Source organism: Halichondria panicea, chromosome 4, assembly GCF_963675165.1.
Source record: "Halichondria panicea chromosome 4, odHalPani1.1, whole genome shotgun sequence".
Taxonomy (NCBI): domain Eukaryota; kingdom Metazoa; phylum Porifera; class Demospongiae; order Suberitida; family Halichondriidae; genus Halichondria; species Halichondria panicea.
In genome coordinates this window covers 1,317,322-1,336,411 of record NC_087380.1, presented here as the reverse complement: position 1 = coordinate 1,336,411, position 19,090 = coordinate 1,317,322, and the positions used below count along the sequence as shown (strand labels likewise).

General features: G+C 43.0%; 3 protein-coding genes across 8 annotated transcripts in view; all 3 read right to left on the bottom strand.

Annotated features, from left to right (window-relative positions):
- LOC135334968 (receptor-type tyrosine-protein phosphatase alpha-like) overlaps positions 1-19,090 on the bottom strand; it is a 28,694-nt gene that overhangs the window by 5,372 nt on the left and 4,232 nt on the right. Inside the window, exons 1-12 of one of the 2 annotated variants that reach the window (XM_064530360.1) lie at positions 11,554-11,687; positions 11,387-11,489; positions 11,103-11,218; positions 10,831-11,028; positions 9,856-10,043; positions 9,665-9,749; positions 9,520-9,602; positions 8,216-8,252; positions 7,820-8,034; positions 7,293-7,589; positions 6,715-6,958; positions 6,580-6,650 (exon numbers count right to left, since the gene is read on the bottom strand). In XM_064530360.1, coding sequence (XP_064386430.1) covers positions 6,580-6,650; positions 6,715-6,958; positions 7,293-7,589; positions 7,820-8,034; positions 8,216-8,252; positions 9,520-9,602; positions 9,665-9,749; positions 9,856-10,043; positions 10,831-11,028; positions 11,103-11,218; positions 11,387-11,489; positions 11,554-11,563 — 1,647 coding nt within the window. In that variant the 5' untranslated portion in view covers positions 11,564-11,687. Of the gene's footprint in view, positions 1-6,579; positions 6,651-6,714; positions 6,959-7,292; positions 7,590-7,819; positions 8,035-8,215; positions 8,253-9,519; positions 9,603-9,664; positions 9,750-9,855; positions 10,044-10,830; positions 11,029-11,102; positions 11,219-11,386; positions 11,490-11,553; positions 11,688-19,090 lie in introns of those variants that run through there. The other variant, XM_064530359.1, reaches the window with a different exon arrangement.
- The window catches only part of LOC135334960 (receptor-type tyrosine-protein phosphatase alpha-like), a 44,567-nt gene continuing 30,652 nt past the window's right edge, over positions 5,176-19,090 (bottom strand). Inside the window, exons 19-27 of one of the 5 annotated variants that reach the window (XR_010394409.1) lie at positions 18,558-18,854; positions 17,839-18,082; positions 17,696-17,766; positions 17,298-17,432; positions 17,112-17,240; positions 16,899-17,050; positions 16,712-16,847; positions 15,675-16,512; positions 15,222-15,402 (exon numbers count right to left, since the gene is read on the bottom strand). Coding sequence is in view for 1 of the 5 variants with exons in the window: in XM_064530345.1 (XP_064386415.1) it covers positions 5,309-5,383; positions 5,589-5,724; positions 5,775-5,926; positions 17,112-17,240 (492 nt within the window). In the remaining 4 variants the exon portion in view is untranslated. Of the gene's footprint in view, positions 5,384-5,588; positions 5,725-5,774; positions 5,927-15,221; positions 15,403-15,674; positions 16,513-16,711; positions 16,848-16,898; positions 17,051-17,111; positions 17,241-17,297; positions 17,433-17,695; positions 17,767-17,838; positions 18,083-18,557; positions 18,855-19,090 lie in introns of those variants that run through there. The other 4 variants (XR_010394407.1, XR_010394408.1, XR_010394406.1 and 1 more) reach the window with 4 other exon arrangements.
- Positions 11,636-14,215, bottom strand: LOC135334703 (sushi, von Willebrand factor type A, EGF and pentraxin domain-containing protein 1-like). Its single transcript, XM_064529980.1, has 9 exons — positions 14,107-14,215; positions 13,679-13,993; positions 13,468-13,620; positions 12,878-13,063; positions 12,638-12,823; positions 12,413-12,589; positions 12,186-12,359; positions 11,944-12,123; positions 11,636-11,889 (listed from the first exon to the last, which is right to left on the bottom strand). Exons 1-9 carry the CDS (start codon positions 14,177-14,179, stop codon positions 11,636-11,638), a joined length of 1,698 nt encoding a protein of 565 aa, XP_064386050.1. The 5' UTR covers positions 14,180-14,215.

Below are 19,090 nucleotides of genomic sequence, written 5' to 3'. Positions count from 1 at the left end.
TTGTGGTGCTGGATACACACGCAGGCTGTAGATTGGAGGTACAAAACTGTTTTTAGCTAGATCCACAATGAATGTATACATACACAGCTTGGTACCATCTGCATGGCTTACCTCAGGAACAGTACTAGGAATATGATGAGCAGGATCACCAGAATCACCACCACTATAGCACCAACTGCCCCACCAATAGCAGCAACAGGGAAAGGGTTAGAGACTGGGGGAACTATACAGTGAGTTAGTCTCTGTGGTTGTTTAGTTCAACCACACTCACCAGTCACCATGATACAATGTGTAGTGGTCCCACTCTCCCTGGGCACTTGACAACAGTAGGTACCAGCTGGTTCACTGGAGCTCTCTGCCAGGTTCAGACTAATGGAGCTCGTACCTCGTAACACATAGAAACCATCGGTGTTCGAGTCAGGAATGTCTCCGCCTGGTCCTGTCCACCCTCCGAGAGCATTGCTGCCATTGTTGTCTTGTTCCCTGCAACAGGTGGATAGTTCAGTGTGACAGGTGAGCGCAGAGGAGCCCTCTCCAATGGCCGCTAGTGATAAGGCAGAGTTGTTAGCAATAACAGCCATTGATCCACTGCTCAAAGGAATCACTGAAAAAACAGAAAGTCAAAGCACATGTTTGTCTGTGTGTCAGCTAGTCTTACAGTTGCACACTGGAGCTTCTCCTGACCACACTCCACTTGCTCCACACAATCTACTGTCATTATTACTTGGAGCGTATCCAGTACTAGTGTTACAGGTGTAGGTAGCAGTCATCATGAAGGTGGTTCCAGAGGATGTGTCCACTGCTCCATTGGAGGGGGCGTCCAGGGAACCACAGTCAACAGCTGTATAAGGATATTGTAAACAATTAAAACATGTGTTAGTTCAACTAACGATTGCAAAAAGGTAGAGATGTACTCCATCCACTGACAGCCACACAATTCCTTGTACTAGCACCACTCAGTTCATAGCCAGTGTCACAAGAGTAAGTGGCCATTGCTCCAGGTGGTGGAGGGTTTTTATCAGAAGGTGAGTAGGTCACCATTCCATTGGAGAGGGGCTCACGAGGACACCGAGCTGTGGAAACATAAGGTATCCTCTATACACTTGACTACTACACGGGGCATATACCAGTACAGGTGGGTGCAGTGAGGCTCCATGTTGCATTAGCCGGACATGTTCTAGTCACAGTTCCAACCAGAGTGTATCCAGTGTTACAGGTGTAGGTAGCAGTCATCATGAAGGTGGTTCCAGAGGATGTGTCCACTGCTCCATTGGAGGGGGCGTCCAGGGAACCACAGTTGACAGCTAAATGACAAAAATAAATTTGTATTTGATTATTGATGGTCATACTGTACTCACGATTACACACAGGTTCTAACCCAGTCCAGTCTCTATTAGCCTGACAAGTCCTGGTCATATCTCCAGTCAGAGTACTGTAGCCAGTGTTACAGGTGTAGGTAGCAGTCATCATGAAGGTGGTTCCAGAGGTTGTGCCCACTGCTCCATTGATGGGGTCAGTGAGGGAACCACAGTCAACAGCTAAACAACAAATTTTGTATTTGATTATTGATGGTCATACTGTACTCACGATTACAGGAAGGTTCTAACCCAGTCCAGTCTCTATTAGCCTGACAAGTCCTGGTCATATCTCCAGTCAGAGTGTAGCCAGTGTCACAGGTGTAGGTAGCAATGTTTGAGAGGGTGGTCCCTGTTGTCATGACTCTTCCATTGATAGGATCACTCAATGATCCACAGCTAACTGTAAGGAACAACATTACATGTGTACAATGTGCCTATTAAACTTCTAACCTCTACAAGTTGGACTACCACCATTACTCCACCCACTGGCAGTACAAATCCTTGGTACACCTCCACTGAATTCATACCCAAAGACGCAGCTGTAGGTAACCGTGGAATCCACAGCTCTGGGAATGGTGAGGTCGCTGTAGGTCACCACTCCATTGGTTGGTACGCCAACGTTGCGGCAAATCACTGAATAGAAATAGCATTTAGTTATATAACTCATAAAGTCGTCAGAAAAATATTGATAATAGTTACTCTTACGCTCACAAGTGGGTCTCACAGTGCTACTCCACATCATTGTATCATCATTACAGGTATTATAAATTTTGTATTTGGCGCTTCCATTATGGTACATGGCGATAAAATCAGTACAGTACTCACGTGCACAAGTAACTGTAGGTGGTGATGGAGACCAGGTACCATTGCTTGTACCATCATCACTCATACAAGTTATCTGAGTAGCTCTACTGATGTTGTACCCAGTGTCACAGGTGTAGGTGGCCATGTTGGTGGATGCATTGTATGAGATCATTCCATTAGTCAGGGGACTCAGTGTGGGGCAGGGAGCTGTGGGGGTGGGGGTTAGTATTGGACATAGACAATATAGTCAGCACTCACTGAAGGTGACACATTTCCTATGAACGTCCACATCATTAGTCCTCTTCACACAGCAGTGTTCTCCATCAGGACTGAAGTGTGTGGGACCACGATACAGAGCAACGCCATAACCAGGAACATCTCTGATGAACACTTCGTCCTTAACTGCCACCCGTCTACTTTGGTTTATGGGCAATGCACTCCCATCGGGGAACCGCCACAATACACCACCAGGGTTGGTGTAGCAATACCAGGGACGTGGTGGATCAGTGCCAGCTCCTGATCCAACATCAGAGAATGAGATGATCTCTCCAGTGTGGTCAGCAGGAGAGGCCTCATTGGATGCTGCCAGTCGAACTGTATGCCATAATACAATAATTGATGATCTGATACCAAACCTATAATACTTGTTTCATCTACTATCCAGTAGCACAGGCTAGTATTAGCTTAGCCATAATTATAGCTGACTGCATGATAGTATCTATGCATGATCTATATCAACTCACTCAAAGCCTGCCCATACACTAGGGAAGCACTTCCCAGCAGACAGAAGAGAAATAACCTGGAGGGGAACATTCTCCTATAGCTATAATAGTTTGTAGAGCTGATGTGAGAGAAATAATTATATACTGAAAGCACAAAGTTTTAACAAAAATCATGATATTAAAGGAAATGTGCACATGACATGCCTACATTGCAGTTCTAGAATAACACTACTGCATGCACCATACAATAGAAAATGCTTGTCACAAATGGTGCGTTTTTGCTATGCAAGAGACAGAAACTGCCTTTAATGTGAGTTTTTTTTATGTAGACTAGCCAGAGCAAAGCTTTAATGCTGCTTAAGGTTTGTAAGAAACAGAGTCTTCTTTGTGTTAATAATAGCTTAGCTTGCTTAGCACTATTCTAAATCAGTTATAGGCCTCGTCCAACGGTCACTATGGAGTTTTGAGACCCTTATAGGCCCTTAGTAGCACCCTCGCTACGCTCGAGATGCTACAGCCTCGGGCCTTCTGGTTTCAAAACCCCATAGAGACCTTGGACTCAGCCTATAACTATTATATAGTAGTATGCAGTCCAGGAGTACACATAGGGTATAATTATACCTAATGATGCTTTGTGTTTTCTCGAGATACCTTCTAATTTATCGGACAGCAAAAAATAAGGAAATGTCCGGGTATAATTGGAACATATTTTTATAGAGCCATGCGAAGTGTCCAAAATTATTAGAAGAAGCGAACAGCTGCATGCGAGCTAGCTAAGTTTAATAGAACAGTGTGCAACTGAATAGTTGCACTAGCTATCTAAAACTAGCTACTCTAAGTCTTACTTGCCGTCTATGAAACTTTTCAAGGTATTGTCTGGATATTAAAAGCACTGGAGTGTCCGTTGTATTAGAACAACGAAAATTGCTCAAAAGAGTGTCTGGGGTAATTAGAAGTGTCCGATAAATTACAGTAACACAGTCACAGTCATAGTCTATACCAGGAAGACTGACCAGTACATCTCCCTATAAGCGATTACTACAAAATCGCATGCAGTACTCCCAGACAGCTATATAGTGACTCACTAATTCTATGGAGCGCCATAGAGGACAAAATTCATGTCTAAGAATTGTACATCATCGACCTTGTTCATTTGATGTTTGATGTCGATGTGATCGAAGTCGCGATAATTGATGTGGTAATGGTCGATACGTAATTGGTGATGATCGATGTACAAAGTGATGGGATACACATCGGATAATACTGATAACAGATTGTTGTTGTTGTAAGCTAGCTCGAACCATAGATTGAGAGCTAACTCTTCAATCTATGCTCGAACTAGAGATAGACCAACAAAAGATGCAAGGAAAGCAATAGATGGGCGTGGGGAGACGAGTTTCAGTCCATCTAGTATGTGCTACGCATTCGTTCTGTTGCAAAAAATCATGCAGCACCAATCAGTGCAGTTGTATATTCCTTTACGCAGTTGTATATCCCTTTACGTAATGCTTCCTTGCTCCTCGAGCCTCTGCAGCAAGCTGAGCTCTGCGGTTAGAGGCGCGGCTAATATTAATGATATTCTTACCGCGATACATGCTAGATATATATATAGGCGCTGAGCCCTTTTGGAGGCGGGCCACACCCATCTATTGGTAGGTCTATCTCTTCTCAGAATGCCAGTTCGAGCTTACAACAACATCTGTATCGGATGTGTATCTCATCACTTGGTTCACATACAATGTAGTGGCTCTTCATAACTCCCGCAAAAGCCCGGGAATCTTATTGTGTCCAATCATAGATAGAATCTATGGTCCAATGCATGCATCTCAGAGCTATAGTGCAACTCAAAAATATTCCGCTAGAACACACAGAAATGGAATGTCATTAAAAGGTCATAATTAGTGAAAGTTCAAGTGATGTCCGACCTCCTCTGGGACCAGAGGTTGCAACAGTACTCTAAAAAAGACTTTGATCTATAAGCATACCATCTGAAAGGGCTCGCTCAAAAATCATAATGCAACTATTATGTAGTTATGGCCACTAACAATGATGCATGTGTGTATGCTTGCTTCTGATGAAGGAACCACTAATTAAGGTTCAATCTTGAGCTGCATTCATCAGCAATGTTATGCGGCTGTTATGACAAGCCATCAGTAACATTATCACAAGACGACCTGAACCACTGACATGACCGGCCGCAACAAAAGACATAATCTCTATTATTACTATTCAATTGAAGTAATTGGCCGATTTTTAGCTAGGCGACCCTCGTCCAAAATTGTTTCATCACACTGAAAAGACAAATTGACATTGTGGCAATACACAAAACTAAAATCCTACGTCTAACTTCAAACATGTGCACATTATATGAGAATCTCCCCCTCCCAGTGGAACAAAAGCTGCCGCCCAGTTCTAGTTTTAGTTTTAGAGAAAGTTTGCGTAAGTATCGAAGGAGTCCAAGTAGACCAACAAGGCCTCGAAAACATCCTTGTAGTTGTCCTGTGAGGGGGAATGGCATATTAACTCACACAAGTACACTGACACAACACTGACCTGTGCATTGCGGTGTATTATAATAGAAATACACAATGTAATGTACAGCTATTGCAATGCATGGTGCAATAATAGCCATCTATACAGCTAGCTTAGAGGTCTGGCTTGTAATTAAGTGGTACAGGCTCTAGCTTTAAGCAGATGAACTCACGACTGAGGGTACTGCTCCTGGCTTGTGGACCCTGAGAGACTTGACCACCTGGAACACATCCACCACTCCCTCTGTCTTGCAACGGTCAATGGTAGTAGCTACAGAGCAGTACATACCAGAGCGGGTCGCAGTGTCACTGGAAACAACACAATATTAAACACATAATTACTCACAAAAAATACACACCTGCAGTGGACCACAATCGCCTTGTTTCCAGTCCTCCTTTGAACCTTTACAACCTCCTCATTGACGTCAGTTACAATCTTGAAGTTTGCACATGCACCAATCGACTTCCAATCGAGAATTTGGATCTGAATTATTTGAAGAGTTTGCTTTGTCTGTAGGAAAAAATTAAGGAACGATAAAGAAACAACTGAAGATTATTATGAATAACACACCTTCTTGTTAAGCACGCTCAGTTGCCTCATAACGAACCCAGTGTTGACTTCCTCCCTCAAGTTATCGATGGTGAACTCACCGAAGGAGGTGATATTGCCACTCTCTGGCTAGTACTGGGAGCATGCCTCCTACACACACACACACACACACACACACACTCAACAGGGAGGACCTCTAATGGAGACCATCTCTTACCTTCCCATTTTCATTGAGTGGAGTCAACATCACAACAGCTGCACACTTCCTGTCATAGATCATCTTCCAGAAGTTACGCACAGTTGAGTCCAGTGGATTCTGGGCAATAATGCATGCCTTCTGGTACTTGTAGCCCTGGAGGGAGGGAGGACCACTAAACTCCAAATTATAGCGTTATAATTATGGTGTGCTTAGTAAGTGATTTATTTCTGACCCAAATTTTCCATTTCTGAAAAAGTGTGGGCTATATGTAAATGGGAGTTTTTCTTAATCAGGCCTGTTTCCAGAGCTATCCAGAGTTATTTTGATAGACTAGATCTAGTTGTAAATGTCCAATTTAAAAAAGTTGTGTAACTATTTGCAAACACATGAACTTTGCAAACACACTTAGTATTACATTGACAAAGACGGCATTGATGTAGTCACGGCCAGGGTCCTCCCCTTTCAGGAACACACGGTGATTCTCAACTGTGGAGTTGTTAAAGGGTCGTTTACATATAATCCGGTAAAGCTGAAATCTAAAACCTTACACTTGGTAGGTACTGTATTCCCCTGTTCAGGTTGTTGTGTCTCAATGCACTACTGCAGTTGACCTCATTCGGATTTGGAGAGACCTGTTCCAGAATTTGGAACTGGTATTGGAATTCTGATGTGGTTTTTCCTGGGGCCACTAATGACATCTTCTGTATCTGTCTGCGCAGATCTCCAGCACAGATCTGAGTGTCTCCACACGTCACTGACTCCAGGATAGCATCGTGGATGAACACATATTGGTCCTATAGGGACAGGGCAATGAGCATGCTCAGTAGAATCAAAATGGCAGTGTGTGAGCTTTATTAACTGTAACAGTTTTTATCTCAAAGAAAGGAAGCTAGGGTTGTACATAATGCACATGTGGCCTAGATACTCGTATTCCCCAACGGACAAAAAACTAAAACTAAAAGCTATAAAGACAAGAACAAGAGACGAGACCCATTATAATTACTACTTTACTATACTGTGTACAAATGTTTCCGTGACTACATGTAATCCCCTACACATTCTTTATCAGATCAGATATAATTAGAGTTACAGTATTTAACTGTGTAAGTGTCTATACATAGTGCTTACCTGGGTTTGGACCATTTTCATCCTCTGGTTGCGAGATTTGACAATTGTTCCGGAAATATCGACAAGACCCTCGGCTGCGATCTGTTCGAGGGCATTATCAATGGCAATGTAAGTGCCTGTGCGTCCCACACCAGCACTGCAGTGGACCAGGAGAGGACCTCTGGATGGCTTGTGTTGGGACTTGACCCGACGGTGGAACCCAAGAATGGGCGTGGCATAGTCAGGCACTCCGTGATCAGGCCACGTCGTAAAGTGAAACTGAGTGGTCTTGAAAGGTTTCCCACTTTCCCCTTTCATCTATGACAAATCACAATAATGACCATTAATCTACAATAACAAGTCCCACAATGTGAAAAGTTGCTAGGATTGGTCGAGGGAAACAAGAAATCCAGCGAGAGCAAAACTCCATTAAAGACAAACATTTCACAATAACGAAAGAAAATGTTTGCATTAATAATGTATACTTTCAAAAAACACAATGCTAATAATGTCAACATGTGCCACCATTACGCTATTAGGGTACTTACTGCAAGTAGTAGGTTTCTGACAGTGTAGTCAGCCAGGACCTGCTGGTCTGTGATGGTGACTGTGAAGGGGCCATAGCTCACACTGCCACTGTCAGGCCAGTACTGTTGACACTTGATCTTGTTGTTCTCCATGAGGTTGGTGAGCATGACTATTATGGGTGGTCTCTCCTGCCACATCATGCGCCAGAAGTCCACCAGAGTATTGGGTAGTCGTCCTTTGTGTGGGGATGGGGGAATAGACATATTGAAAACAAGCAATGAAGCATTTAACAATAGTTATAATTATATAGTTATGCATGATTATAAACGCAAGCACATGCACAGCAAGCGTGCATAATTATAGTTACAGTCTTGTGTATAGTAATATTATGCTCTAGTGAAATATGAAACTGATACCTTGAGAAGCAATAAATTTGTTTCGCTTGACAAAACCCTACAGAAGAGAGCGTGACACCATTTGAAGGTAACATGATACATCAACATAAACATGTTGGTTATCATGAATAAATCATAGCAGTATAGGATTAGGTCGAAAATAGCAAAAATCTCCCCTCTGGATCTCACAGATAGGCCATATCGTTGCAAACTATTAACTGAAATTGAACAGTGTTATTACTAAAAAAAATACGTGCAAATAAGTACAGCTATACAGCTGCAGGCTAAGTGTAGCAGCGTTAAAGATGGTAATGCCACCATTATAGATGAAAAAAGAGATGATGCCACCTACTAGACAGCAGATATTCTCTAGCTAGCACAAAGTACACGAATTGGGCAAAAGTGTGCAAACAAGTGCAAAACATGTTGGGAGGAAGTAGGGCCAAAAAGGACGCAAACAAGCTAGAGATGGGTTCACCCTTGATGTTAATTATTTATGGTTGATATTGGTAAATGGTTCAAGTGAGGTCCAGCACTATTTCTCCTTTTTAACCTTCTAATCAGGCGTTCAGATTCTTTGCTGGCGTTTCATGATGTAGAGAGAATAAACAACATCATATCTCTAGCTAGCACAAGGTACACGAATTAGGCAAAAGTGCAAAAACATTTTGGGAGGAAGTATAAGGCTGAGCCGCTCAAGAGATGAGTTGGTGTTATGGTTGATATTGGTTCAAGTGAGGTCCAGCATGCACTATACTCTAATCAAGTAAGGTTCAGATTCTTTGCGAGGGAAAGGATTATCTCACAACAACGCTACAATCATGCAATTTAACCAAAATAATTATTTTGGAATGCCTTCAACTGATCTTTCATTTACTTTCACTGTTATGGATTGTTTTACACACAATAAAAACAAAGCATAATAATATTGTACATGCAGGCATTATGATTTATATTTTTTGCTGAATAGACACATTCACTTTACTACAGAGTTAGTAGTACTATAGACAACGCCCATTTACTGTGCACAATGCCAAGCAACTTGGAAAACACAGTAATCACAATCACACTGTACAGGCATGAGCCAATCACAGAATTATCAGCACAATAAAGTACATGTAGCAACAATGTTAATTACAATCCAAGTTGCAAGCAATATCTGCATGGAGTAGAAGTGTTGGACCTCACCAAACCATTTTGTTTGCGTACTTTTTGGTCCAATAAATCATGCATGGTTAATTCATTGACTTTGATGGGAGAGACAGCAGCCCTGGCAGGCTAGCGCTGTGAGCCTTTAATCATAACACACATGCACACACACTCACGTCTACATAGCAGGCATTGATGTAGTCACTCTGACAGTCCTCTTGTCCAGGGATGGGGTCTAGGATAATGAGGTTGTCATCATCTGCAGGAAACCAGAGGTATGTGCTTGAATCCACAATAGTATAAAATATCATCAGGACTTACACACAAGAATGTTTCTAAATCTATTTTCCTCCTTGTGCTGTTTGGCAATTGCTGTTGAGTGTTCACCTTCCTTGCCACCGAGACCCTGTGCAGTGTGTATAGAGTCAAGATTATATATAAGCTGGTGTGGAGGAGGGAATCAACACAGCACATTAAGACACTGGTAGAATCAACACATGTATTAAACCCACCGAATAGTTACTGGCAAACTTCTTATTGCCATTAGCATGCTGCTCAGTGACATATGCTCCAAACCCATCCACTGGTATAGGAGTGAGGTCTACCTCATCTGTCTCCTCTTCTTCCCCTCCCTCTGGTACCACTATCAACTGGAGCTCTTTCTCAGCTTTGCCAGAAGGTCTACTGGCCACCAGCACACCTGTGCACACACATGCATGCACACACACAGAGGAATGAACAACAGCTAGTGGTGTGTCTAACCCACACACACACCCGGGCTGTATACATATATGGGCATTCCCTATAATTATAACATAGCTTATAGCCTACTGACATCAAAGGCTTTAAGGAACATGATATTTCCGATGTCATATCAGGATATGGTAGCAATATCACCCAAGCAGGCGATTGATTTCACCTGGACTTGCATCCTTATAAAACACTATGCATGTTGTGGTTATTTGTGTATCAACATAGGTCAATGAATATCATCAAATGTGGTCTACTATAGAGGTCGAGCTGTATTAGCTGTACGCAGCACGATGGAATGACGTCATGACCTACTTATAACTGTGGTCATAATTATTTCCGCGTTCTTTTAGTACATTTGATGATATTTATACCGAGTCCAAGAGTGGTGCATGGGTGGTATTGCTATATACGCACTACATCCTGGTATGATATTGATATCAGCTGCATGTACTGGAAATATCATGCTCCATAAAGCTTTTAAAGTGGTGGCCAGTAGCTATAATTTTTGTTATCATTTATTTCAATATGGAATACTTTTAGAGATTTGTAGACTACACATTCCCAGCTGTGGTAAATTTATCATACACAACAAGACCTTGGTGTACGTGTATATATAGCCTTTGTCGCCAGAAGCTGTTATCAATAGCAAACCAGACTTTATTTTCATTATTACAACTAGAACATTCCTAGCTGTGGTCAATCAATATGACCTTGTGTGTAACCTGTACTCTCACCAGCATGCTTAGTCTCCACACTAGAGAAGGATAATCCACCCTCCTGGTCCAGTTCTGTGGCATAGTCTGCAGTCACCTTCCTACCATCGTGGTACCAGGTGAGACTGGGTGGAGGGTGACCTCCCACCTTGGGCTTAATGACTACCTCCTCCCCTTCATTAGCTCTGCTCTCACTTGGGAAGCCAGTGATGGTAGGCTCTACACATATTAACACATAAATTATACACAGGTCTTAAGTGGTGAAATTCATTACACTAATCAACAGAACTGACCGTGGTCTTTTGATATGGTAGCCACACCCCCATCGCTGGCATCGCTGTGTTTGCTGTATACAGTAGAGAGACCAGAGTTTTTGGCAGCAGGTTCATACTGTTTCTTCTGTGAGTGTCTATGGAAATAATAACAGTTGCGTTGTTAAATTCAGTGTCTATATAAGCTATATTCTGGTACTGCGTACACGATGAACAGGTTGTAGGTTGCTGTGGGTACACAACTGTTTTTAGCTAGATCCACAATGAATACACATCATTGTATACACACACTGCATCTGGCTTACCTTAGGAATACCACTAGGAATATGATGAGCAGGATCACCAGAATCACCACCACTATAGCACCGACTGCCCCACCAATAGCAGCAACAGGGACAGGGGCAGAGACTGGGGGAATACATGTAGGACAATTGTGAGTTAATCTGTGGTTGCATAATTCAACCACACTCACCAGTCACCATGACACAATGTGTAGGGGTTGCCCCACTCTCCCTGGGCACTTGACAACAGTAGGTACCAGCTACTTCACTGGATCACTTAGCATAGTTCAGACTAATGGAGCTCATACCTCGCGACACGTAGAAACCATCGGTGTTTGAGTCGGGAATGCTGCCACCATTTGGTCCTCTCCACCCTCCGAGAGCATCACCGCCATTGTTGTCCTCTCCTCTGCAGCAGGTGGTGAGCTCAGTATGACAGATGAGGGCAGAGGAACCCTCTCCAATGGTCGCCAGTGATAAGGCAGAGTTGTTAACAATGGCACTCGATCCTCTGCTCAAAGGAATCACTGGATTGATTGGTCAAAGCACAATCAACGATTGTCAGTTAATCTTACAGTTACATAGTGGAGCTTCTCCTAACCATACTCCACTTGTTCCACTTGCTCCACAAGTTCTGCTCTCACTACCAACAATGTTGTATCCAGTGTTACAGGTGTAGGTAGCAGTCATCATGAAGGTGGTTCCAGAGGATGTACTGACTAGTCCATTGGTAGAGTTATTTAGGGGACCACAGTCAACAGCTAATAAAACATATGTTATGTTAAGTTATAGCTGTCGTGTACGTTTTGTTTAAAGCACTCACGATCACAGGTAGGTGCTGTTAGGCTCCAGGTTCTATTAGCTTGATAGGTTCTATCTGATGCTCCATTGAGAGTGTAGCCATCATCACAAGTGTAGATGGCAGCATTCATGAAGGTGGTTCCAGAGGATGTACTAACTTGCCCGTTAGGAACAGTGAGGGAACCACAGTCAACAGCTGTGATTATGAACACAGTGGATACAGTGTACACAGTCAGTCATGCTACTCACGTGCACATGTGGGGGCCTCTGGAGTCCATATTGTATCAGCCCCACAAGTCCGAGTGTCTGATCTAACAATGTTGTATCCAGTGTCACAGGTGTAGGTAGCAGTCATCATGAAGGTGGTTCCAGAGGATGTGTTCACTGCTCCATTGGAGGGGGCGTCCAGGGAGCCACAGTCAACAGCTGTGAAGGGACATGATTTTGAAGACATGGACAATTTGCATGACTTACGTGAACAAGTTGGTAGAGGTCCCCACACCCCACTAGCCATACAGGTAGCTGTTGCTGTGATGACTCCAGTGGAGACCTCATACCCACTGACACAGGTGTAGGTCACATTCTCTCCGAGAGTTGTGTCAGGTGAGGGTGTTCCAGGAGATGCATTGGTACCAGAGGGAGGTGTCCCACAATTTACAGCTGAGTAAGCAAAATATTATTGTGATTGGAATATAATGCAGCAGAATAACATACGCTGACAAGTTGGTGGAGGTCCCCACATTCTATTAGCCATACATGTGGCCATTGCTGTGGCGACGACTTCATACCCAGTGTCACAGGTGTAGGTCACTGTCCCTTTGTAGGAGGTTGCGTCAGGGGTTGCAATTGGTACTCCAGGAGAGCCATTGGCAATGGTGGGTGGGGAGCCACAATACACAACTGAGAGTAGAAGTGCAATAATGTATGCTCGAATGCAGCTTGCAGTATATACAGTCTTTCTTCTAATTGCAGCCACACAAATTAATTATGATTTCCAGTGGCGCATAAATAGAAAGAAAACTTAAGAGTGGTGTTTAGCGTTACAACGTAAAGTAATAGTAGCTGTTTCACGGGGCAATAATAGATGAATTGTATGTATATACGTAGCCTCGATTTCAGTGTTTCTTTTTTAATTACCTAAAGGCCAGCAAAAAGTAATTTCAGAACTTAACGCTTGATTAGAGTAAAACATTGAGCATTTGGCCCTTCCATTAGGATGCATGGCGATACAATCAGAAGACAGTACAGTACTCACATGCACAGGCTGTAGGTGGTGATAGAGACCAGGTACCAGCACTAGTAACCATCACTCATACAAGTTATCTGCAGAACTGATCCACTGGCCATGGTGATGGTTGGTGCGTAACCAGCAGTGTTACAGGTGTAGGTGGCCATGTTGGTGGTTGCATCGTATGAAATCATTCCATTAGACAGGGGACTCAGTGTGGGGCAGGGAGCTGTGGGGGGTGGGGGTTAGTATTGGGCATAGACAACAATAATATTGTCAGCACTCACTGAAGGTAACACATCTCCTCTGGGTAGACTTCACACAGCAGTGTTGTCCATCAGGACTGTAGTGCATGGGACCACGATGCAGAGCAACGGCAGTATGATCAACACCACTGATGAACATTTCCTCCCCAACTGCATCCCTGTTGTAAACTATGGGCAATGTACTCCCACCAGGACCCTGCCACACTACACCACCAGGGCCGGTGTAGCAATACCAGGCTCGTAGATCAGTACCACGTCCTGATCCAACATCAGAGAATGAGATGATCTCTCCAGTGTGATCAGTGTCAGGGGGCTCAGTGGGGGATGCTAGTCGAACTGTATGCCAATATTGATGCTGATACCAAATCTATACTTAACAGTATTATAGCACAAGTTAGTACTATTGCTTAGCTATAATTATATAATTGACTGCATGCATATCAACTCACACGGAGTCTGTCCATACACTAGGGAAGCACTTCCCAGCAGACAGCAGAGAAATAACCTTGTCAATGAGAACATTCTGTAATAGTTTGTAGAGCTGATGTGAGAGAAATAATTATATATATATACTGAAAGCACATAGTTTATAATTAGATCAATACAAAAATCATGATATTAAAGGAAGTGTGCATAGGAGATGTCTACATTGCAGTTCTAGAATAATACTGTTCAGTGGTCCCAGTTACTATGGAGAATTTTATGCATTATAAAAATGTCTAGGTATAGCTATATATAATTATATTGAGCTGCCATTCATTAGCAATGTTATGAAACCCCACCACACTACAGAGACACAGTACATTAGTGATCTCTAGCCAGTGGTTCCCCACCTTACAGATGGTATGGCTGCAGGTGGTAGTGGCGGGCTGGTAGACCACCTCCTGACACATGATGCAGTTGAATGTCTCTTGGATACGACTCAGCAGACCAGCCTTAGCGAGGGAAACAATGCAAATCAGTACACTACACTTCAGTATAGCGTAGAGTATACAGTAATATAGTACCTTGTGTTTTCTTAAGAAAGTATTACCGTATAGCGGGTAATTTTCACGGTGCAAAATATTCGTGGTTTTTGTGGTTTAACACTGGACCACTTACCTACGAATGAAGCGACCTTGCCTACCTTTACCTGCAGTGCAAGCAGCAACCACGAAAATAAAAACCACGAATGGCTAAATATTGCTGAACCACAAATATTTTGATCCCCGAAAAGTACCCACTATACGGTAATAATTATAGCTACAATAACAGTCATAGTACCACGTAAAAACTGTCCAGTACATGTCCCATAAGCGATTGCTACAAAATCGCAGTACTTCCAGGCAGCTATAGTGACTCACTGAGCCCTCATCTTGGCCGAGGCTAGTAGCTCCTCTCACACTTTGCTGTTGACTGTGTCAGCCTTGATGAGTGACCTCTGACCTTTTCTCAGCTCGTACCAAAGTTGCTGGCTCTTCTTGGCAGGGGAACCACGAGTCTTGGAGTCTGCACGGAATTAAAAGCAACAAATCAATTCAACATGCATAGACACACATACTATATAGGGCCTTTCTCTTTCGTCCCCTAGCTCTTCCCCTTGTCTAGCTAGCTGCCTCCTCATCTGACCCCACCCCACCATCAGCCTCTGCTTCTTTGCTCTGTTTTTTGGCAGCCTGAGCCTCGAGGTAGCCATCAGGATACTCCATGGTGAGGCCCTGCTTCTTAATGGCCTTCTTGCCCTCACGAGTCCAAGGAGCATGAGACTGTAAGAGAGAGGGTAACTGAAAATACAGTTTCAAAAAGATTGCATATCATGACTTTAGTACGACTGCCAACACTTACATGCATACAGTAAAACTATCTACGGGCACCTCATACTTATACTAAGGGTGTATAAACGTTCGCTGTTAAGCATGTACTGCGAATATTTTTTGACCCACAAATTGAATCGCATGCATGCATACTGCAAGGCTGTTATTTCACGAAAATTAAATCCGCAAAACCTTGTAACGATCTTTCCTCGAAATATACCCACCTTATCTCTCCTAAACAGGTACTTCCAGACAATGAATCCGTTCTTGTTCTTCTCTGGTCAGTACTTGGTCACCTTGTACTTGTTCCCCTCTTCTGGGGCGGACTCTGAGCTCTTTCATCCTATGTAGTTCCGTGCCACTCCACTGGTTTGCTGTTTGTCCACTTCCGAGCACTGTACCCCTTGTCTTGTCTTGTCATTGAGGGGGCAGTCACACGTACAAGTAAGGGCCCTGTGGGGGAGAAGTTGCAACAAAAAGACTAATTCGATCTATAAGCATTCCATCTGAAAGGACTCGCTCTATTAATTATAACTGTAAACTACTTACGGCCACTGATTCGATCCAATGATGCATGTGTGTATGCTTCTTCTTATAAAGGTTTAGGTCTATAGATAAAAGCAAGCAAGGAGTGGGTACAAGTACTAGCTATTAAAAAAGGTTTCTCAATCATGAGCTGCATTCATCAGCAATGTTATGCAGCTGTACGACAAGCCATCAGTAACATAATATTATCACACAAGACGATCTGAACCATGCACTGACATGACTGGCCGCCTCAAAAGACACAATCTAGTATACGATTTTTAGTTTGGCAACTCTCACCTAAATCGTCCCAAAATTGTTTCATCACACTGAGTTAAAAGGACATTGTGGCAATACACAAAAAACTAAAATCCTACATCTAACTTTAAACATGTGCACATTATATTAGAAGCTCTCCCTCCCAAAATGAGCTGCCGTCCAGTTCTAGTTTCCATTTTAGTTTTAGAGAAAGTTTGCATAAGTATCGAAGGAGTCCAAGTAGACCAACAAGGCCTCGAAAACATCCTTGTAGTTGTCCTGTGAGGGGGAGTGGCACATTAATACACATACACTGCACACACACAATGACTGTATAGTGTGTGGTAGGAAATACAAGTAATGCACAGCTATTGCAATGCATGGTGCAATAATAGCCCTCTCTACAGCTAGCTGAGAGGTCTGGCTTGTAATTAAGTGGTACAGGATCTACAATAGCTCTATAAGCAGATGAACTCACGACTGAGGGTACTGCCCCTGGCTTGTGGACCCTGAGAGCCTTGACCACCTGGAACACATCCACCACTCCCTCTGTCTTGCAACGGTCAATGGTAGTAGCTACAGAGCAGTACATACCAGAGCGGGTGGCAGTGTCACTGGAAACAACACAATATTAAACATATAATTTACTCAAAAAAAATACACACCTGCAGTGGACCACAATCGCCTTGTTTCCAGTTCTCCTTTGAACCTTTACAACCTCCTCATTGACGTCAGTTATAATCTTGAAGTTTGCACATGCACCAGTCGATTTCCAATCGAGAATTTGAATCTGAATTATTTGGAGAGGCTTTTTTATCTGGAGAAAAAAAATTAAGGAACGATAAAGAAACAACTGAAGATTATTATGAATAACACACCTTCTTGTTAAGTACGCTCAGTTGCCTCATAACGAACCCAGTGTTGACTTCCTCCCCCAAGTTATCAATGGTGAACTCACCGAAGGAGGTGACATTGCCACTCTCTGGCCAGTACTGGGAGCATGCCTCCTACACACACACATGCACACTCAACAGGGAGGACCTCTAACGGAGACAATCTCTTACCTTCCCATTTTCAATGAGTGGAGTCAACATCACAACAGCCGCACACTTCCTGTCAAAGATCATCTTCCAGAAGTTACGCATAGTTGAGTTCAGTGGATTCTGGGCAATGATGTATGCCTTCTGGTGCTTGTAGCCCTGGAGGGAGGACCACTGAAGAACTTCAAATTATCATTTGTATAGTTATCGTGTGCTTAATGAGTTCTGGCCCAAATTGTCCATTTCTGACAAAAAGCACGGGCTATATGTAAGTGGGTGTTTTTTCTTATAATTAGGCCTGTTTCCAGAGCTATCTTTGATTGTTGCGAATGTCTACTTAAGTGCTAGCTCTTCAATGCAAACACACTTTGCAAACACACTTAGTAATATTGTATTATTATGTACTTAGTATTATTATGTACATTGACAAAGACGGCATTAATGTAGTCACGGCCAGGGTCCTCCCCTTTCAGGAACACACGGTGATTCTCAACTGTGGATTTGGTAATGGGTCGTTTACATATAATCAGGCAAAGGTCACTTGTTCTAAAATCTAAAACCTTACTTGGTAGGTACTGTATTCCCCTGTTCAGGTTCTTGTGTCTCAATGCACTACTGCAGTTGACCTCATTCGGATTTGGAGAAACCTGTTTCAGAATTTGGAACTGGTATTGGAATTCTGAAGTGGTTTTTCCCGGGGCCACTAATGACATCTTCTGTATCTGTCTGCGCAGATCTCCAGCACTGATCTGAGTGTCTCCACACGTCACTGACTCCAGGATAGCATCATGGATGAACACATATTGGTCCTATAGGGAGAGGGGGCGGGGCAATGAACATGCTCAGTAGAATCAAAATGGCAGTGTGTGAGCTTTATTAACTGTAACAGTTTTTATCCTCAAAGAGAGAAGGCTAGGGTTATACATAATGCACATGTGGCCTATACTGTACTCACCAATGGACAAAAAACTGACTAAAAGCTATAGAGACAACAACAACAACAACAAACACATTCCGTACACATTGCATATAATTATAGAATTCACAACAAAGGCTGCAGATAATACATTGTATCCTGTGTTAGCTGGTATCTGGCTAATAGTTAGCGCATGCGCAAGTAGGTCCACTCTCAAAAGAAGTGGGCATGGGGACGAGACCCTTATAATTACCACTTTACTACTCTGTACAAATGTTTCCGTGACTACATGTAATCCCTACACATTCTTATAGACATAATTATTATATTGAATTACAGTATTAACTGTGTGTCTCTATAGTGCTTACCTGGGTCTGGACCATTTTCATCCTCTGGTTGCGAGATTTGATAATTGTTCCGAAAATATCAACGATACCCTCGGCTGCGATCTGATCGAGGACATTATCAATGGCAATGTAAGTGCCTGTGCGTCCCACACCAGCACTGCAGTGGACCAGGAGGGGACCTCTGGATGGCTTGTGTTGGGACTTGACCCGACGGTGGAACCCAAGAATGGGCGTAGCATAGTCAGGCACACCATGGTCAGGCCACGTCGTAAAGTGAAACTGAGTGGTCTTGAAAGGTTTCCTACTTTCCCCTTTCATCTGCGATAAAAAACATCTCACAATAAACTACAATAACAAGTCTCACAAATTAAAAACATTCACAATGTGAAAAGTTGCTATATCAAGGCCGTAGCAAGCGGTCAGGCTGGTCAGGTTTTGGCCTGACACTTTTTGGAGCAAAGTAGGTAATGGTCGTCATCATTGAAAATTGATTAATGGTTGCAGTTAACCTTTTTAGCTTTATTTTTTGGCCTGACCACTCTAAACTTGCTTGC